The 17,008-nt window shown below is 36.9% G+C and overlaps 1 protein-coding gene and 1 non-coding gene across 4 annotated transcripts; both read right to left on the bottom strand.

Annotated features, from left to right (window-relative positions):
• LOC149063616 (mpv17-like protein 2) lies at window positions 1–10,906 on the bottom strand. 3 transcript variants are annotated; one of them, XM_089255872.1, is made up of 5 exons: window positions 10,446–10,897; window positions 7,438–7,521; window positions 7,286–7,356; window positions 3,530–3,658; window positions 1–301 (listed from the first exon to the last, which is right to left on the bottom strand). In XM_089255872.1, the coding sequence occupies exons 1-5, from the start codon at window positions 10,612–10,614 to the stop codon at window positions 236–238; spliced, it is 519 nt and encodes a 172-aa protein (XP_089111998.1). In that variant the 5' UTR covers window positions 10,615–10,897; the 3' UTR covers window positions 1–235. The 3 variants fall into 3 exon arrangements, with proteins under 3 accessions (XP_089111998.1, XP_089111996.1, XP_089111999.1); XM_089255870.1 differs by having other exon boundaries at window positions 7,286–7,521; window positions 10,446–10,906; XM_089255873.1 differs by lacking the exon at window positions 7,438–7,521.
• On the bottom strand, window positions 9,129–9,233 carry LOC149063617 (U6 spliceosomal RNA). The gene has a single exon (XR_016196112.1). It is a non-coding gene; the product is annotated as a U6 spliceosomal RNA (small nuclear RNA).
• Window positions 10,907–17,008: the final 6,102 nt, after the last annotated feature.

Raw genomic sequence — 17,008 nt, 5'->3', positions numbered from 1 at the left:
TAAAAAATAACAAGTTTATTAAGTATAAACAGCACTGTACTTACAAAATGATGCTATGTGGTCGTACCAACTTGAAAACAACTTGGGACAAATCAATAGGTCAACTTCAATAAAGGCATTCACACTGGGTTTAACTCACAAGAAGGTAGCACGCTTATTTCATACTCACATGGCATTTATTCATCATACTCACACAGAACGAGTTATTGTAAGATGCGACTAAATTTTTCCACAATCATTCTGAAGGTAACCTTTCTGACGTTTTTGAGCTTTTCTGATCGTGTGCCCTCTTGTTGTCTTCCTAATAATAAATGAAATTTCATAAAATGAAAGTTGCTTTCACATAAAACACACAATGTTAGTAGCGTAATTTCATGATCACATCTATATCAACACTTGGAGGCCATTCAAATATTACGGAAGGTGGGTTTCGGATTTGCTGACTTTTGATGACAAGGGGGAGGGGGGTTGAATGATTACATCATCAACCCCCATCAGGAAAATAAAATATTCTTAATGACATCTTTAATTTGAGCATATTTATTGTGTATTTATTTACTATTTCCCTGAAAAACTGGACACGCATGGTGTTGCCCCACCTTGTGCTATAGTCAAGACCAGACATTCGCTGGTTATTCCATCCAATTGCATCCATGGCTATATAGAAAGGAATAACCCAAAATTTCTCAAATGGTTGTATTTAGGCGACCATCTGAAAATGATTGTAATTTACATCTCTGGAAATGATTGTAATTTACATCTCTGGAATTTAGTGAAACCATGATGAAGAACACAGCTCAATGCTCTGTAATTCGCACCGACTATAGCAACGGCAATCTATACTACTCCATTAATTGATTCTTCACACTTAAAATGCAAGCTAAAAATATAGTGTGTTCATTGTTCAGTTTGTTATGAGAAAAATGATAAAGGTATTTTCTTTCGATATTTTATATTTTTGAAAAATATTTTTTTTGCATCAAAAATAAGTTTTTGATCATATTGAAGGGGGACACACGCCCACTATGCCCACCCTGCCCTTTGCATACGCCTCTGATCCCAATACACAGCAGGCAATGGGGGAGGGGGGCAGAACTGATAAAATTTTTCTGACGGGGGAAGAGGGTCAAAAATAGCTAAAAATTTGATGTAATATTTGGAATGCCCCCCCCCCCTAAACACAATGCACTTCATACACATTCCTCAGCAGAATTACTAATGAATCGGTATGTGTCAGAATGTATTGTGTAAGTATATATTATACGCATGGCCCTAACATATTTCTGTTGTCAGTTGTGCTTGTTTCATGTTCTTGCTATTGCTGCTATCTGTCTTCCACATTTGAAGTTAAGATGGTAAATGCTTGAATTTTCATGTTATGTAAGCATCATGTTGAAGATAGGGCTTCTCAGCCCAATATACATCAAGGGTATATATTATATCATCATCATCAAGAACAACCATTTTCAATCCACTGCTGGATGAAGGTCTCCTCTAAATTTTTCAATTTTGCTCTTCCTGATGCTTCAGCCATCTAGTTGACTCCAGCCCCTTTTCAGAACTCATCGAGTCACCTTTGTGTGGGGACGCATTTTCGCACATTTAATACCATGGAGGTACCAATCTAGAATACTTGTGTTCCATCTGTTGTCCTGTCTTCTTGCAATATGTCCAGCCCATTTCAATTTCAAACATTTGATTCTTTCCATGATACCATATTCCTTTGTTTGGTTCCTTATCCAAGTGACTTGTTTTTCTCTCTCCTTGCAATGCTCAACATACATCTTTCCATGCTCCTTTGTGTTATCTGTAGCCTTTGTATCGTCTTGCTTGTGAGTGTCCATGTTTCAACTCCATACATCATTGCTGGTAGTACACACTGGTTAAAAACTTTTCTTTTCAGGCATAATGACATGTGACTCTTCAGAATTACACAGTTTTTGCCACAAGTGCTCCATCCGATCCTGATCCTTCGGTTTATTTCATTAATGATTTCGTTGTCCATGGTAATTTATTGTTCCAGGTAAACATAGCTTTCTACTTCTTCTATCTCTATGTCGTTCAGCAAGATTGTCCTCTTCAACGCAAAGGGGGTTGGACATAACTCTAGTCTTTTTGCAGATTAATTTTCATGCCCACCTGAATACTTGCCTTCGCCAATTCTTGTATCATTTCTTCTAGTTCGTCTGGATTACTGCTGATAACAACAATGTCGTCTGCAAAACGCAAATGGTTGAGAAATTCTCCATTTATTTTAATTCCCTTTTTATCCCAATCCAGTTTTCTGAATACTTCTTCTAAAACAGCGGTAAAGAGTTTTGGTGAGATAGTATCACACCCTGTCTCTGACTCCTTTTCCAAGTTTAATCTTTACTTTTCCTTTATCCAAACGAATCCTTGCAGTTACTTTGTCATATATTTTCTTGATGATATTAATGCGTCTTCTCTACCCCAATTACATCTAGAGCTTTAACAAGAGCAGATGTGAAGAAAGAGTCAAACACTTTCTCAAAATCAATGGAGGCTATACACAACGGTAATTCGTATTCCTTGTGTCTCTCTATAACTTCCCTGATTGTTTGGATGTGATCCATTGTACTGAATCCACTTCGAAATCCTGCTTGTTCTTTTGGTTGAGCTTCATCCAATTTTGATTCAAGCCTATATGTCAGCATTTTGGTGAAAATTTTATAAATTACTGATGGGAGACTGATTGGTCGATAGTTCTTGATATCCTCTTTTTCACCATTTTTGTAAAGAAGAACCATCACTGCGTTGAGGCAATTTGTGAACAAGGCAGCTAGCATACTGGCAAATTCTTCTCCTGCTTCTTTAATAATGTCTATTGAAATCCCATCTTCACCTGGGCATTTCGCTTATTCATAAATCTTATAGCCTTGTACACTTCTTTCAGTACAGGTGCTACTTGTACAAATTCGGCTCCATTTTCTTTTCTTCCTGCTTCCTTTCCTTTGTTCCGATTCTGTTCTTCATGTTTGTATATAGTATTATAAAATTCCTCAACAATACTAATGATTTAATTTCCATCTTTTGTGATGGTTCCATCTTTTCTTTTTAGTGTAAAAATTTCCTTCCTCCTAACACACAGTTTTCGTTTTGCTGATTTTAAGCTATTATCTTCCAGTGCTTTCTTTACAATATCGCAATTAAACTTCCTGACATCTTCTGCAGAATCTGCTTTCGTACTGTCTTACAAAGTCCTGCATATTTTACTTTTGATTTAGGGTCATTCTTCTTAATCTGAAATTCTCTCCGGTCTTTCATAAGTTTCTTTGTTTCTTCTGTTATTTTCTTCACCATATGATTTCTTTTTCTCCAGCGACTTCTTTTGCTACTTATTTTATAGAACAGTGGTTAAAGTTTTGTTCATCGTGGTGACATCTTGTTCATCCTCAGTGGTGTTATATAGCAAATCAAATCGGTTCTTCAGCTCTAACTGGAATTTATATCGACATATGCCCATACTCTGCACTAAATGTGTTCTGTTGAAATTTGTTTTGAAACTCACCTTATGGAGAATGTAGGAAAGGAATACATCGTAGACTAGCATCAGAACCATAACATACACAAATCTGTACCTTGGTGGCAAATAATAGAAGTTCACCGCTTGGAAAGGCAAATATACACCCCAATCAGCCTGAAAAATAATAAAATTGTGAAAATGTATCACTTTTTGACATATAAGCAGCTTCTTAAACTGCTTTAATGCTTACAAACTAGAAGTCACTATATTTAATAACCACCTTATTTTTCAGCTGCAAAACGTATCGCGACCTAATCACTTCTTGATATTTCCCAAATTCGAATGAGTACCCAAATAAACAGGTTCGATTTCGGGAGGAGGAAATATGATTACTAAATTTGAGTCAATGCACTATTATAAAATTGGACATGATCTCAAAAACAAAACAAAAAACTGACGCCATATATAAATATTTATTGCTTCTTTTTCATTTATAGCTGTTCTTCAGCATAGCACTGAGAAATCCCCCATACTTAGAATCTATGTATATAAAATTAACCATTAGGGATGGGGCGAATACTGATTTGGTTGAATACCAAATATTTGGCTAATGTTTTAGTTGAATATCAATTTTCTTAAAATTCATCAGAATTATAAATAAAATAGATGTTTTTAATTGAAAATAAAATAATTGGTAATTTCCAATGATTGATAATGAATTTTAATTATGCAATTTATTATTTAAATAAAAACTAAAAAACTGGTTACTGAAAGATTTTTATTGCCATGATTACTCACAATAAAATTTAACAATGATATATTGTATACTTTAATATTACAGTGATACCTCGGCCAATGATTCGCTTCACATTCATTAAGCTTCACAATAAATCACATTCATTAAGCCAAAACATGATTTTCCATAGGTTTCTATAGAAAATTGTTTGATTTATTCCAGCTTCTACCCAAAATTTAAAGGTACCTTTTTTTTAAAACACCAAGGAATGCTATAAAAAAGACAAAAACTGATTGAAAGCTAAAATGAACAGCTTCAAAATTGTATAAATGAGAATCTACAGGAAGGTGAGAGATGCCAAAGATATTTTTATTTTGTATTATGGTACACAACCAATACCAGCTCTGGTCTAGGATAAAGCTCCTGCTGATACTACCCAATCGAGTTCATAAGTGTCCCCATCCGTTTTTGATTTGGTCAGCTCATTTCTGTGTCTGATACCTGCAGATGGAAGAGATATTCTCCAATAATGTCCAGACCAGAAATTCAACTTAATGGTAAGAGCCTTGCACTGAAAGAACACATGCTCTGAAAACATAGACTACCTTTTTTTAAAATGTTTTTCTTATTTTGGCAGAATCTATAATTTTATATGAAATGGTTCCAAAAATTTCATAAAGAGAAGTGTACATACATCTGGAAAAAAGATTCTGAGGCGAACACGAGTTAATCGGTCTAGTAATAATAATTCCGACAATGACTGATGCGAAAATTGAGCTCAAGACACAGTTATTTTATGTTAGTGCATGCATTCATATCATCGAAAATGTTCATTAGCTGTGTGAGATATAAGAGAGAGAAGCCTCCCTGACCTTGGAGAAGAAGGGGAGAGAGATGGTTGTGGAAGGAACTGAACTCCTGTGTACTTAGGGGGGAAAAAAGAGAAGAGAAAAAAAAAGACTGTCGGAATCTGCCAGGGGGCAGACGTGGACAAACACGAGCGAGGCCACTGGAAGTGGCGAATGAAAAGGAAAAGCGATGTTTTAATGAAATGACTAAAATTTGTTGGTAGTTTTTTGTACATAATTTATTTGTCCCCAGTCATTATGATCAAAACTACAGAAATTAGAGTTTACAATTAAATTACATATTTCACAATATTTGAAAGAAAATGCAAAGAGAAAGAAAAAATTATATTTGAATGGACACGGTAGAACAGTTAATTAATAATGTGATGAAGAAAGCTGGGACAGGGAAGAGAGCAGTAGCTAAAAGCTAGAAAAATGCTCTCGACGACATCTTTAACTAGTGACTCACATATATCTTTTTATTTCTTTTTGACCTGGAAGAAAGATAAAAAGAACAAAATGTATCGGCCCAATAGGTGTAAATATATTTATTAATTAAATTAAAAAGTGAATTATGGCAACCAAAAGGTGATATAATAGAGAGAATTTCATGATACCATTTTTTTTTTTTCATGTTAATTCAATGACAAATTTTTAAATAATATAGAAGGGAGATTTGTTTAGAAAAACTAAACAAAAATTAAAATAAATAGCGGTTGGTGAGGAAGGCTTCCACCTATCTAAGCAGTTGAACACATAAGCCACGATTTTAGAGTTTGAGTAGAAGTTTATTGTGGGGCACCCTGTCACAAGCTTTAGAGAAATCCAGAAAAATTGTATCAGTTTAGACGTTTTTGTTGATACTGCTCAATAAATCATGTATGAAAACAGCTAATTAGGTAGTTACTGATAAAGATGATCAAAAGCCGTGTTGATTTGAGAAAAAGAAGTTTATTGAATCAAGGTGTGAGTGGATTTCCTTGGCAACTATGTACTCAAAAAGCTTGCAGCAAGTAGAGGTGATATTGTCTGAAATTAAGGGGATTTGAAAGAGATCTTGATTTATGAATTTGGATAATCGTATTAATTTCCCAGTGAGAGGGAAAATTAGATGAGTTTAATGAAATGCTAAAAATAATTAAAAGGTAATTAGAAATTTCATCAGCACAAAATTTGATATGATTTGGAATCCCATCAGGGCGAGTGGAGTGGAATTTGTTTTTTTTAAAAGGTCCAGAAGGCCTGCTTTAATGAAGAAGACAGGAATAGTGTTGAATAATGAATCGGAAAAGGAGTACTGAGAAGGAATAGGAACAGAGGAAAAAGCCTGATAAAATTCTGTGGTGATATCGTAAGGTTGATTTAATCAATTTTAAAGGAAGACGGGCCAGCTGATTTAGGGTAGAGAAAATTCCAAAATTTTGAGGGGTTAGTTTTAAGGTATTGAGGTAGAGTTAGTCAGGTAATTTGTTTTTTGGTGAAGGATGAGATCTTTAAGATCACGTGTAGAGGCTGAGATCTTATTTCTGAGAGAAAAAGAGTTATTGAATTTAAGTTTGGAGATATTTCGGCAAATTTTCCTTTTTAAATGGATAATATCATGATTGATCCAGGAGTTAAAGATACATTTTGAAGAGGTATTTTTGATGGGAACAGAGGCTTTGTGTTTTTCAATAACAGCTTTAAATTTACACCAGAGAATACGAGCATTATTTGAGGAAGATGATAAAACCAAATCAGGGAAATGGGTGCGAAGAATATTTTGCAAGAGGGGAAAGTCACCCCCCCCCCCCATGCCCTTGGCCACTCAGCATCAACAATTTCAAGATTGGTGTTTAAAGAAATTTCAAGAAGAGGAATGGAGCTGTTAAAGACCCTTCCCCGGGTGTTTCTATCTTCATGAAATACAAGGTAGTTAGGTGGTAAAAATTCAGAATTGCTGATATTTCTATATAACCAGGTTTCAATGGCATCAAAAAAATTGGGATTATGAGCTAACAATATAGATTCGAAAGAATGAATTTTATTGGTAATGCTTCTTGTATTAATAGTACCGATTTTTAAGGAATTTTGCTGATGTGCTACAAGGGAATTTAAGGTGACAAAGTTCGGGAGTTTTAAAATATAAAAAAATAGAAAGACCCATCCTGGGAGCTCCCTAGGTTCGAATGGTGGCCATGGAAAGTACAGTATATACTAATTCAGTGAAAAACTCACCAAACAAATCACAACAAAGTTTTCCTTGAAGTCCTCCCAGCTGGTATTCATTGGCTTCTTTTCCAAAACTCCTAGGGCAAAGAAAAAAGCCAGTAAAAATGGGGGGCCCATTGCCGCCTCACATAACAGTTTCTTCAGAATTGTTTTACGACCCGTTCCAGGAAATTTCCAGTCCAGAAATTTGTACCAATAATGACCAGCAACCCCATATCCAGCACCAACAATGGCCATGTTTTCTAGATAGAAATAATGGATATAATTAGATAAAATGTCAAATGTGATAACAATTGCAAAAATTTCACACATTTCTCTTCTAGGTGTGCTCCCTTGTAAACTTGAATTTTGAGCGCTTTCCTAGAACCACACATAACAATATCATTTGGATATTGATTAACAAAATACAGACCCCACATGCTGTTCATAATATTTTCATAACATCAATTTTTTTCCCCCGGATGTGAAATTTAGTGAATTGATACATATTTATAAGATATTTTACGACTACTAACTGTTTTATTGTAAGGCTATTTCTAGAGATGTGTCAAAATTTTAATTTTTGTCAAAATTTTAATTTTTTTTTAGAAATAGTGTCGAAATTCTTTTATAACTGCTATTTTTGTTATTGAGCAGCTACAACAAACTGAAAACTAAAAAATGCCTGAATAAAAAATATGTAAAAGTTATTTGCATATGCGGTATATATATATGAGGGGATATTTTTTTGTAAAAATGAAATACATATGCACTAATAGAAAACATGCATTTTAAAAACACATTCGCTTTTTTTGCATGGTGTATTTTTCTAATGCATATTTTCTCTTTTTTTATACATATTTCGGAATTTTTGACTTTTTCAAGATTTCTAATGCATATTCTGGGGGTGTTTAATGCATATTTTGGAATTTTCAGTGCACATTTTGTATTTTAAGTGCTTATTTTTGCATTTATATGTGCATATTTGCATATTTTTAGAGCATATTTTGCCACTTATTTAGTGCATATAATCCGGGCTCTAGTTATCATTATCCACCTACAAGAGTTTGAAGTAGTAGAAATGAAATAAAATCCTTGTCCTATAAGTGAATAAATCCTAATTATTTCCATATTTTCTAAGACATGGTCGTCCCATGCATTCAAATGAAGGGTTCATTACATCTTTTTTTTCTAAACCATCTCTCAGGATCGTCATTTCAACTTTTTCCGGGGGGGGGGGGGCAAAGAACATATACTCAATGTATGCATATACAGTGAAACCTGTACGAACTGCAACATCAAGAGACTGAAGTAATATTACATATTACAGACTTCAATTTTATAAAGGTGCAAATCAAGGTACTAATTGTTGAACAGACTATATTTTGATTCCATTTAAGACAGGTGTTCATCTCATAGGGTGTCCGTCTTAGACAGGTTTCACTGTATATATATATGTATCATTTCTAGTGTTTTTTTAAAGCCGGGAGCAAGTGTGGTCTCTCCCAGCCCCCAAATAGCAGGCCTGCCATCTCTGTAGCTCATGCTGCAATTATAGTGAACGTTGTGCCAATCTTTAAAGGATGGATCAGCCCTTAGAAGGCATGCATCATTGAGCCATTTGAAGATCATGCGAGAAAACCGTAAATGCCTACTTCACCACACATTAATCTGGTCATATTGCTATAAACAATTTACTGGGTTGGAAATGTGAAGGCGCTCTCTATCAGTGGTCATCTCAAAAACTCATTAGGGAAAATATCTTGAGATCAATATTCTTTCCCCCCCCCCTCCAGGATCGAACCAAGGACCTGATGGCATCCTTCATGGTGGAAGATGAGCATCTTACCACTACGCCACTCGGGTAGTAAAAAATGTGGGCAGCTTCACGATTTTGTGTGTCATCCTTGCACAGGGGCCATGCTAATCTTTTCTGTATCGTTCCAACTTTAGTATATGTTTAGCCAAAGCAAAGCCTGGGTCACTCTTTTTGCCCCCATTCACTAAGTAATTCATTTAGTCATTCCCATTTATTGCACGCTCTCTAGGTCACTCAACGACTTGTTTCCTTGCTCTCATGGTCACTTCCATGTTCACACTCCCTCTTAGGTCAATCATTGATCTGACACCTCTTTCTAAATCAATCATATGCTTTCCCTCTCTCTAGATGAATCACATGCTTCCACTCTATAGATCCCTCCTTGGCTTGCACTCTATAGATCAAGCATCTTTAACCCGGTGATCTTTGAAGCATCCAGACGGGGCCGTCATTTCAACTTTTTCCAGGGAGGGGAGGGGGCAAAGCATATGTACTCAATGTATGTATATATATATATATATATATATTTGTATATATATAGACCATTTTTAGTGTATTTTCAAAAGCCAAGGGGGCAACAAACCTCCCTGACCCTCCCCCCCCCCCTCCCATGCCTGCATCCAGAGTGTTCAATATTCATGTGTGATGTCATGTTTGTGAGCACTTGATCAACATTCCAATTTGAACTCCTTATACAAATTACATTCAAGGATTGAAATCATCTTGATTTTATGCATTCATAAGCCAAACTTGCCTAAAGTACTCTTCTTTAGATGATCAATACAGGCAGTGTTCGCTGCTAGAAAAAGGATGAAGCTCTCTGCTCTAGATCACTCACATGCTTCCACGCACTCTCTAGATGATTTCTGTGGTTGCTCGAATGCTTGCTCAGTGACCTGTTCCTCACTCTCTAAGCAGAAACAGATTTGTCATTATGCCATTTTTTTTCCTCATTCCACTCTAATTTTCCTGACCCACCCATTCTTGACATTTGCTGCCCTCTGCTACAGCACACCCCCCCCCCCCAAGCTTCTCTGTATAATATACATTTCTAGGCAGAGCTGTCTCAAAAGCATCATGGCAAGAGGGACCCCGGGCCAAGTGATCTTTCTGAGGCCCTCCCTGGGAAATTTGTGTGTTTACTCTCGAAAATTTCAAGTAGGTCTCATTTTTATGAGGCCTCCTTCTCTTGAGGCCCTGGTGGGCCCATGCGTTAAGACGGCACTGCTTCTAGGGAAGTCCCCATGCCCCCAACATAGTAATGAATTTATATCAATACAGCCTTGGATATATGTATAGGGGTAGCCCAAGATACAGTTAATTAGGATACAATTATAAAATTACAAATATCATAAAAGCATCACTGACTAGTCCTGTTCAGGTCATAGGATTTCCCCGGATACGATCTCTTTTCGATACTTTGTTGTATATAGTCACCGAGTCCAATGAAACCAACAGCCAGTGTAGCATTGGTGGCGAAAAGATGTCTCTTGAATAGAGTGTCACAGAATGTCCTCGCTTTTGATAAGACACCCATGGTCACACGCAACACTTCTACGATGTCCACTAGAAAAACATATTCAATAAATTAACACTGTGACCAATGATTGCCTTGGCTGTTATTACATCTCTCTGATAAGCACTAATACAAATACTCAAAAACAATGGAAATCTCGTAGATGATCGCCCGATATCATTGTAATCGTAGATTACACCGAAAAAGTCGTACAAATAAGGCTTTTCATTTTTACAATCAAGTGAAATATTGTAAATTGATAAGATAAGTTCGTATCTCTCATCCTTTCCGTCTGTGACATCAATGCGTTTATGAATGAAGCTGAAAACGGCTCTTTTTAGTGAACGGGTCTGAGCTGCTTGCTCATTTATATTTTCTGTTTTTCTTAAATAGCTCGGCGAAAATGTCGTCTAGTGACGGGATTGTAAACTCATATAGGTAGGGCGATAGTCTTCAAATCTTCGACTGTTTGCACAGGGATCAAAAAGATGGAGGCTGATGAAAACAGATAAATTTTCATTCAGATGAGCAATCTAAAAAATGGTGACTAACGATAAAGTTGGCATTTGTCACTGAAATCAATAGATGGAGATAGACTTAAAAGGTTTGAGGGAGAAAGAGCATGATAATGAAAGCTGGGGGGGAGGAAGCATGATGATGATGATAATGCCAACTCATATACATATATAAGCTCTGTCATTGGCTCTCGGTACCCCCCTCCTTCCACCCGTATCCCTACCCCTGCTGAAATCAGTGAAATATGGTGTGGGACTTTTATGTGGGCTGCTCTCAATAGCAGGGCCGCAACTAAATGCTTGGTCACCCGGGGCAAGCGCACATTTTGACGCCCCCTTGTAATGTTCAAGGACAGGTTCCAGAATAAATTTGCACACCCCCCTCTGGTCCAGCACCCGGGACACGAGACCCGCCGGCTCCCCTCCTAGTTGCGGCCCTGATTGAGAGAAATAATCATTCTCCACTGCGCATACGGAGCACGAAAGACTGGATTCCACCAAGAGATGAAGGTCGGGAAAAAAAAGCCCACATGCCTCTGTGGGGGAATTGAACCAACGACCTCTCACAGTCCGGGCGTTACCTTTACGCTAGAGAGACATGAAATTTTCTTCCCTTACAGCATATGCGCTGAATAAGACCGCGCATGGGTGCGTAACTGTAGTTACCTCCTAACTCAGTTAATAGCTCTTAACGACGATAGCCCCCAGATGGTGGCAATCTTTTCCTTTCCGAACTTCATCTCCGCTTGGTATCTGGTCTTTCGTAGATATTTCGTATAAAGGGCTATCGCAATGCACAGTGAGTTTATATATATTTTAAAAAAAGAAAGGTCCAGCATGATGTGAGTAGAAAAACCATATACTGCACTGTATATGGTCATCAAGCCCATAATTAGTGACTAGGGCAACCAAGACACTGCCCCGAGGCTCCGAGATGAATGGGGGGGAGGCTTACAAAAAAAATGTACACTTATTTTCCATAATAGTCTTTCAAAGGTCTGCTCCGAGAAGGCACGCTACGGTCCAAATACGGTCGTCTGGGCTCCCATACTGGAGCCCTATTAGCGCCACCCTTGTAGGGGCCATGTGTGGTATTTGATTTTTTTGGAGTTATTTGAGATTGGTTGATGTTGCTAGAACGGCACCACGTGTTGTATTTGGCATTTATGGCACCACATGTAGTAGGATTTTCATGATCAATTTAAGTTGATTGTTTTACTAGACTTTTAACTACTTTGGCCGGTGATAGTGTAATGCATACAAAGCGTGGTTATTATGGCCGCAATAATCCTTTATCACAGGGAAGGCTTTAGTTTAACACATTTATCAAATCTCACCACATGAAACAAAAAAAGAATTCACCGAAACGAAAAATGAACTGTCACACACAAATTTGAGTTAAACAAAAAAATGTTGTGTGTAATGTGGATTTACTTTTCCATTTCTTCTTATCTAAAGAGTACCAGACTCATTTTACTTTGTCATAACATATATAGAACTGATTTTTTAGCATAACACAAAATTTTTCATTTCTATCTGAACAATACCAAAAATTCTCTTCAACTGAAACATCGGGGATGATGCACTAAAAACATAAACGACTTATATCGAAAATACAAAAACTCTTAATTAAGCTCACACAACATATCAAAATAAAAATAATTTTTACCCTCATGCGGGAAATTAATTCAGCTTTAAAACAAGAGGTCACACCACCTACTTTGCTACATAATTAAAAGTACAAGAAATTATTTTGAAACACGACAAAGAAAATTAAAAAAATTAATTAACACACAATCTTAATTTCACGGCAATACATAGAATACACATATTTGAAATATTTGCATGTTTTTCGATCGAAATTACAATCTATATTCATCGTTGACATTTTTCAAAGGCACGTGGAAAACTTTCTTTTTCCAAAAATTTAAAATTTTTAACAAATTACTTAATTATCGTGGCCAAAATTTAGCTCAGTGTGAATACCTCATGCTCTAGTTACATTCTGACGACAATATTCAAAAATTCTGACACGAAATGCGGTTATAATCTGTTTCAAGAACCAAAAAAAAAACAAAATAAAAAAAAATTTTTCTCTCCGAGTCACTTCGAAATCGGAAACGAAAGCTCAGAAAAAATGGCTACATCTTCCTGGTTCCGGCGTCTATTTAAACGCGTCACGTCTTTACGGTGTCACGAAAACCATCAATTTTTCCTACAAAGACACTTCAATTCGGCTCAAAACTTAACACAAAGGGAGGAAAATTTTTTGAGGATTACATTAGTGAAATCGGCTAAATTCTTAGACATCGGGATCATATCCAAAATTTCAAATTTTTGAAAAAAACATACAGTGTGTGCCAAACGTATGTGTACGATCAACTCGTTTTCCCTATAACGACTCGAGCTAGGACTGTTCCCGAAATATATACTGAATGGATTTCACGAGAGAAAAAACTGCACAATCACAGGATTTAGACCTGCATACTACCATCAAATAAAGACAACAAACAAATCTTCTTGAGACGAAGAACACATATCTACGATTTGACAAAAAATCACACATACAGGACATGACTAAATCTTGATTACAATTTTCCTATTTATTTCATATGTCAAAAAAGGGGGAAAGTGTCCCATGACTTTTTCACCTTGACACATGCCTGAAGATGCCTGCAGATGCCTGCCTACCAATCCACATACAGTAAACCCTCCGTTTACGAACTTAATTGGCTCCTTAAATCCGTTCATAAACCAAATTTTTCGCCAACCGAAATACTTTTTCCTATAAGAATCAATTTGAAATTGATTAATAAATTCGTTCCTGGGACCCCCTCGAAGATGTCTGTGTCAATTTTTACAACATTGCTTTACGCTCAAGTGCCTTACGTAAAACAAGCTGAAATCATCATACTGACACTGAAAACGCCTTTCCCGGGAGCAGTATTTCCCAACCATTTTTTCTCCATGCCCCACCAAAGAATGTTTTAAAACTCTGATCCCCCCCCCCCCATAAAAGACACGAGAATTGAAAAAAAAAAGTGAAAAAAAGTTAAAATATTAAGCAAAAATTCTTCTTATGCTGTTTCAATCTATTTCTGTGAATTGTAAACTCTTTTTTAAGGTTGAAAACTCAAAATTTCTTTGAAGATATTTTCTCTTGCTGTGCTCTTTGGAAATCTTAAACTAGCCTGTGTTTGCCACCCCCCCCCCCACCCGCCCCAGAATCCACGTGGAGGAAGCCCAAAACCTGGAAAGCCCTATAACTTGGTCTGAAAAGAAAAAAAAACACGAGTTTTCGACCTTTAAGACAGCCCGAGTTAAAACATATTTTTCATGAAGGCTAATGCCCGATAAATCATACTGTGATATCTTCATTCTTACAGAACTGGAGAATTTTACTTATTCTGAGATAATTTTTTCTTTAAATATGAATTTTCATTGATACTTAAATTATTTTTCATTAAATGGGAATTTTCACATTAATTCTTCAATTATTTTTTCATCAAATCTGAATTTTTATAAATCATGATTGCTCCCTTAAAAAAATCAAACAGCCCCCCCCCCTCCTTAAATATCATACTGCCCCGTTCCCCTCCAGTGGGGCATGTTCCCAACGTTGGGAACCAAGACCCTAGAGAGAAAAAATCTCAACCTTACGAGATAATGGGACTATACCAGAGCAGAGGCGAACCTATGTCTAGTCTCATCGATTTCATCTATTAATCTGTGTCAAAGCCCTCGAAATTTCGGCTTGCAAAGCAATCTGGCACAATCCTCTCTGAACCAAATTCATGGTTCTGTAAGTCACTTGCTGCTAAGCTTTATATAAGCACTATGAGGCAGGGGCGTAGCCAGAAATTTCGTTCGGGGGGGGACCACTTTCATTTCGGGGGGGGGGGACCAAAGTGACAGAACAATGGATTTGGCCATCTTTTTCCCTTTTTTCGGTCATTTTCTCACATTTCGGGGGGGGACCAGACCCCCAAGTCCCCCCCCCCCCCTGGCTACGCCCTTGCTATGAGGAATGGAGGATACTACAATGATGTTTCCACAAGTCAGTGAGTGTTAATGCTTTTTCAGAGATTGTTGCTAAACATGTCTGAAAAATCTCTTTAATATAAGTTTGAAATGAGACATGTTGATCCAAGGGCTGAATAAGAGGAGTCGTATTTGGAGAAAGGAACTTAAAAAAAATCACCATATAAATTTGAATTTCTCTATTGTCCTTCCAGATTTAGTCCAATTTTTCCGGCCTGCATGTTCGTAAGAAAAGACAAGTTCGTAAAATGAGTTGATTTTTGTTGTTCGTAAACTGAATCGTACGCAAACCGAGGGTTGACTGCACTTACTCTTTGAATTCATAGGACCAAATTTTTCATTACCACTAGGCCTCCTATGCATTTCTACGGCCGTGCTCGTGGGTGGGTCCTTGCATTGAAATGGCCCAGAAGAAAATATCGAGAATGTAGCCCGGACAACTTGTCCCAGAAAAATAAATTTATTCAGTAAAAGAATATAAAGAGTCCTACGTATATATTTTCTTCCTGGATGGGAGAAATGGTGAAGGAAAGGGGGGATTTTTCTGATTATAGGAAAAACTATAAACAACTGCTTTTGTAGGCTAGATCAGTGGTTCTAAACGTAGGGTCATATGCCCCCCCCCCCCCACTTGTGCTCCTGAGATATTCTTAGGAGAAATGGGTGAAAATCAGATGAAAGGGGAGCCACGACAAGTGGTGAAGGGGGGCCACAGAGAGCTGTGAAAAAAATGAAGTTTTCAAACAAAATATGGGGGGAATATAAGCTGTTACTTTCAGCTAAGCATGGGACCCCAGGACCTCTCTAGCCCAGGGACCCATGATGTTGAGAAGACCAAGCATAAAACACTCGTAAGAAGGAAGTTCATTGAACTCGACCTCAGGGTAGGCTGACCCCGGGTGGTGCATCGGGAGATACAATATAGATTTAGTGCGTAGGTTCGTTGGATTGTCCCGTAGACAGACTACGGGTTGTCCTGCCTTGGATTGTCCCCTATGCAGACTTATTTTGACAGTATAATTCGACTCTTGGAAGGGATGATCACCGATCTTTTGTATCGGTGATGGCCAAGATTCCAGAGATCGATCTTTTTGTGAAATTTTTGTTCGTTATACGTTTGGTGTTTTGATTAAGTTCAATTCAGTAAATGCGTTTTTCACGATTTTTACCCTATCAACGTGGTTTGCGACATCGCGTTCCATTGCAATTTTTGTTCTTCTTGATGCCTACTAACAACCCTCTGAGTTTGTCGGTCCATTATCAGAACAGCCTGCATACAGAGCCCCCTTATCAGAAGCGCGGCCCGGTGCAAAAATTATTTCTCTCCTCAGCCGAGATTTAGTATATTTTGTTGAGCAGGGGAATCAGCATACAAAGATTTATGCGTTATTATCACAAATACACAGGAATGCTGAAAAATATCTACTCACCAATGCAAATTCAGATTCAATAAAACAAAAAAATCCCAGAATTTATGAAAATTCAGAATTGATGGCAGAAAATTCAGAATTAATGAGAGAAAAATCCTAGAATTTATGAAAATTCAGAATTGATGAGAAAAATGATTCCGTAATTGATGAAAATTCGAAATTGATGAACGATAAAAATCTCAAAATTATTGAAAGCAAAAATTCCCAGATTTAATGAGAGGAAAAAAAATCCTAGAATTTATGAAAATTCAGAATTTTAATGAGAAAAATAATTCCATAATTGACAGAAACTCAGAATTTTAATGAGAGAATCAGTTCGAGAAGGAATGAAATTTCCAGAATCAAATCACAGTTGAAGCTCAAACACCTTGTTTACTACAAAAGAAAAAAAAGTATTTTCGACATTTTGTTTTCTCATTTCTGTTACCA

This window comes from Pholcus phalangioides, unplaced genomic scaffold (genome assembly GCF_987345545.1).
Source record: "Pholcus phalangioides strain wild (caught in Gottingen) unplaced genomic scaffold, Ppha-v1.0 ptg000172l_1, whole genome shotgun sequence".
NCBI classification, from domain to species: Eukaryota; Metazoa; Arthropoda; class Arachnida; order Araneae; family Pholcidae; genus Pholcus; species Pholcus phalangioides.
The sequence above is the reverse complement of the archived record's forward strand: the minus strand, read 5'-3'. Positions and strand labels throughout refer to the sequence as shown.

Coding starts and splice junctions, on each gene's coding strand:
- LOC149063616 (XM_089255870.1), bottom strand. CDS start 10,614: ATGGGTGTCTTATCAAAAGCGAGGACATTCTGTGACACTCTATTCAAG. Junction 7,522..10,445: donor CTATGACCTGAACAGGACTA/GTCAGTGATGCT, acceptor ATTTCTATCTAG/AAAACATGGCCATTGTTGGT. Junction 3,659..7,285: donor ACTTTGTTGTGATTTGTTTG/GTGAGTTTTTCA, acceptor ATTATTTTTCAG/GCTGATTGGGGTGTATATTT.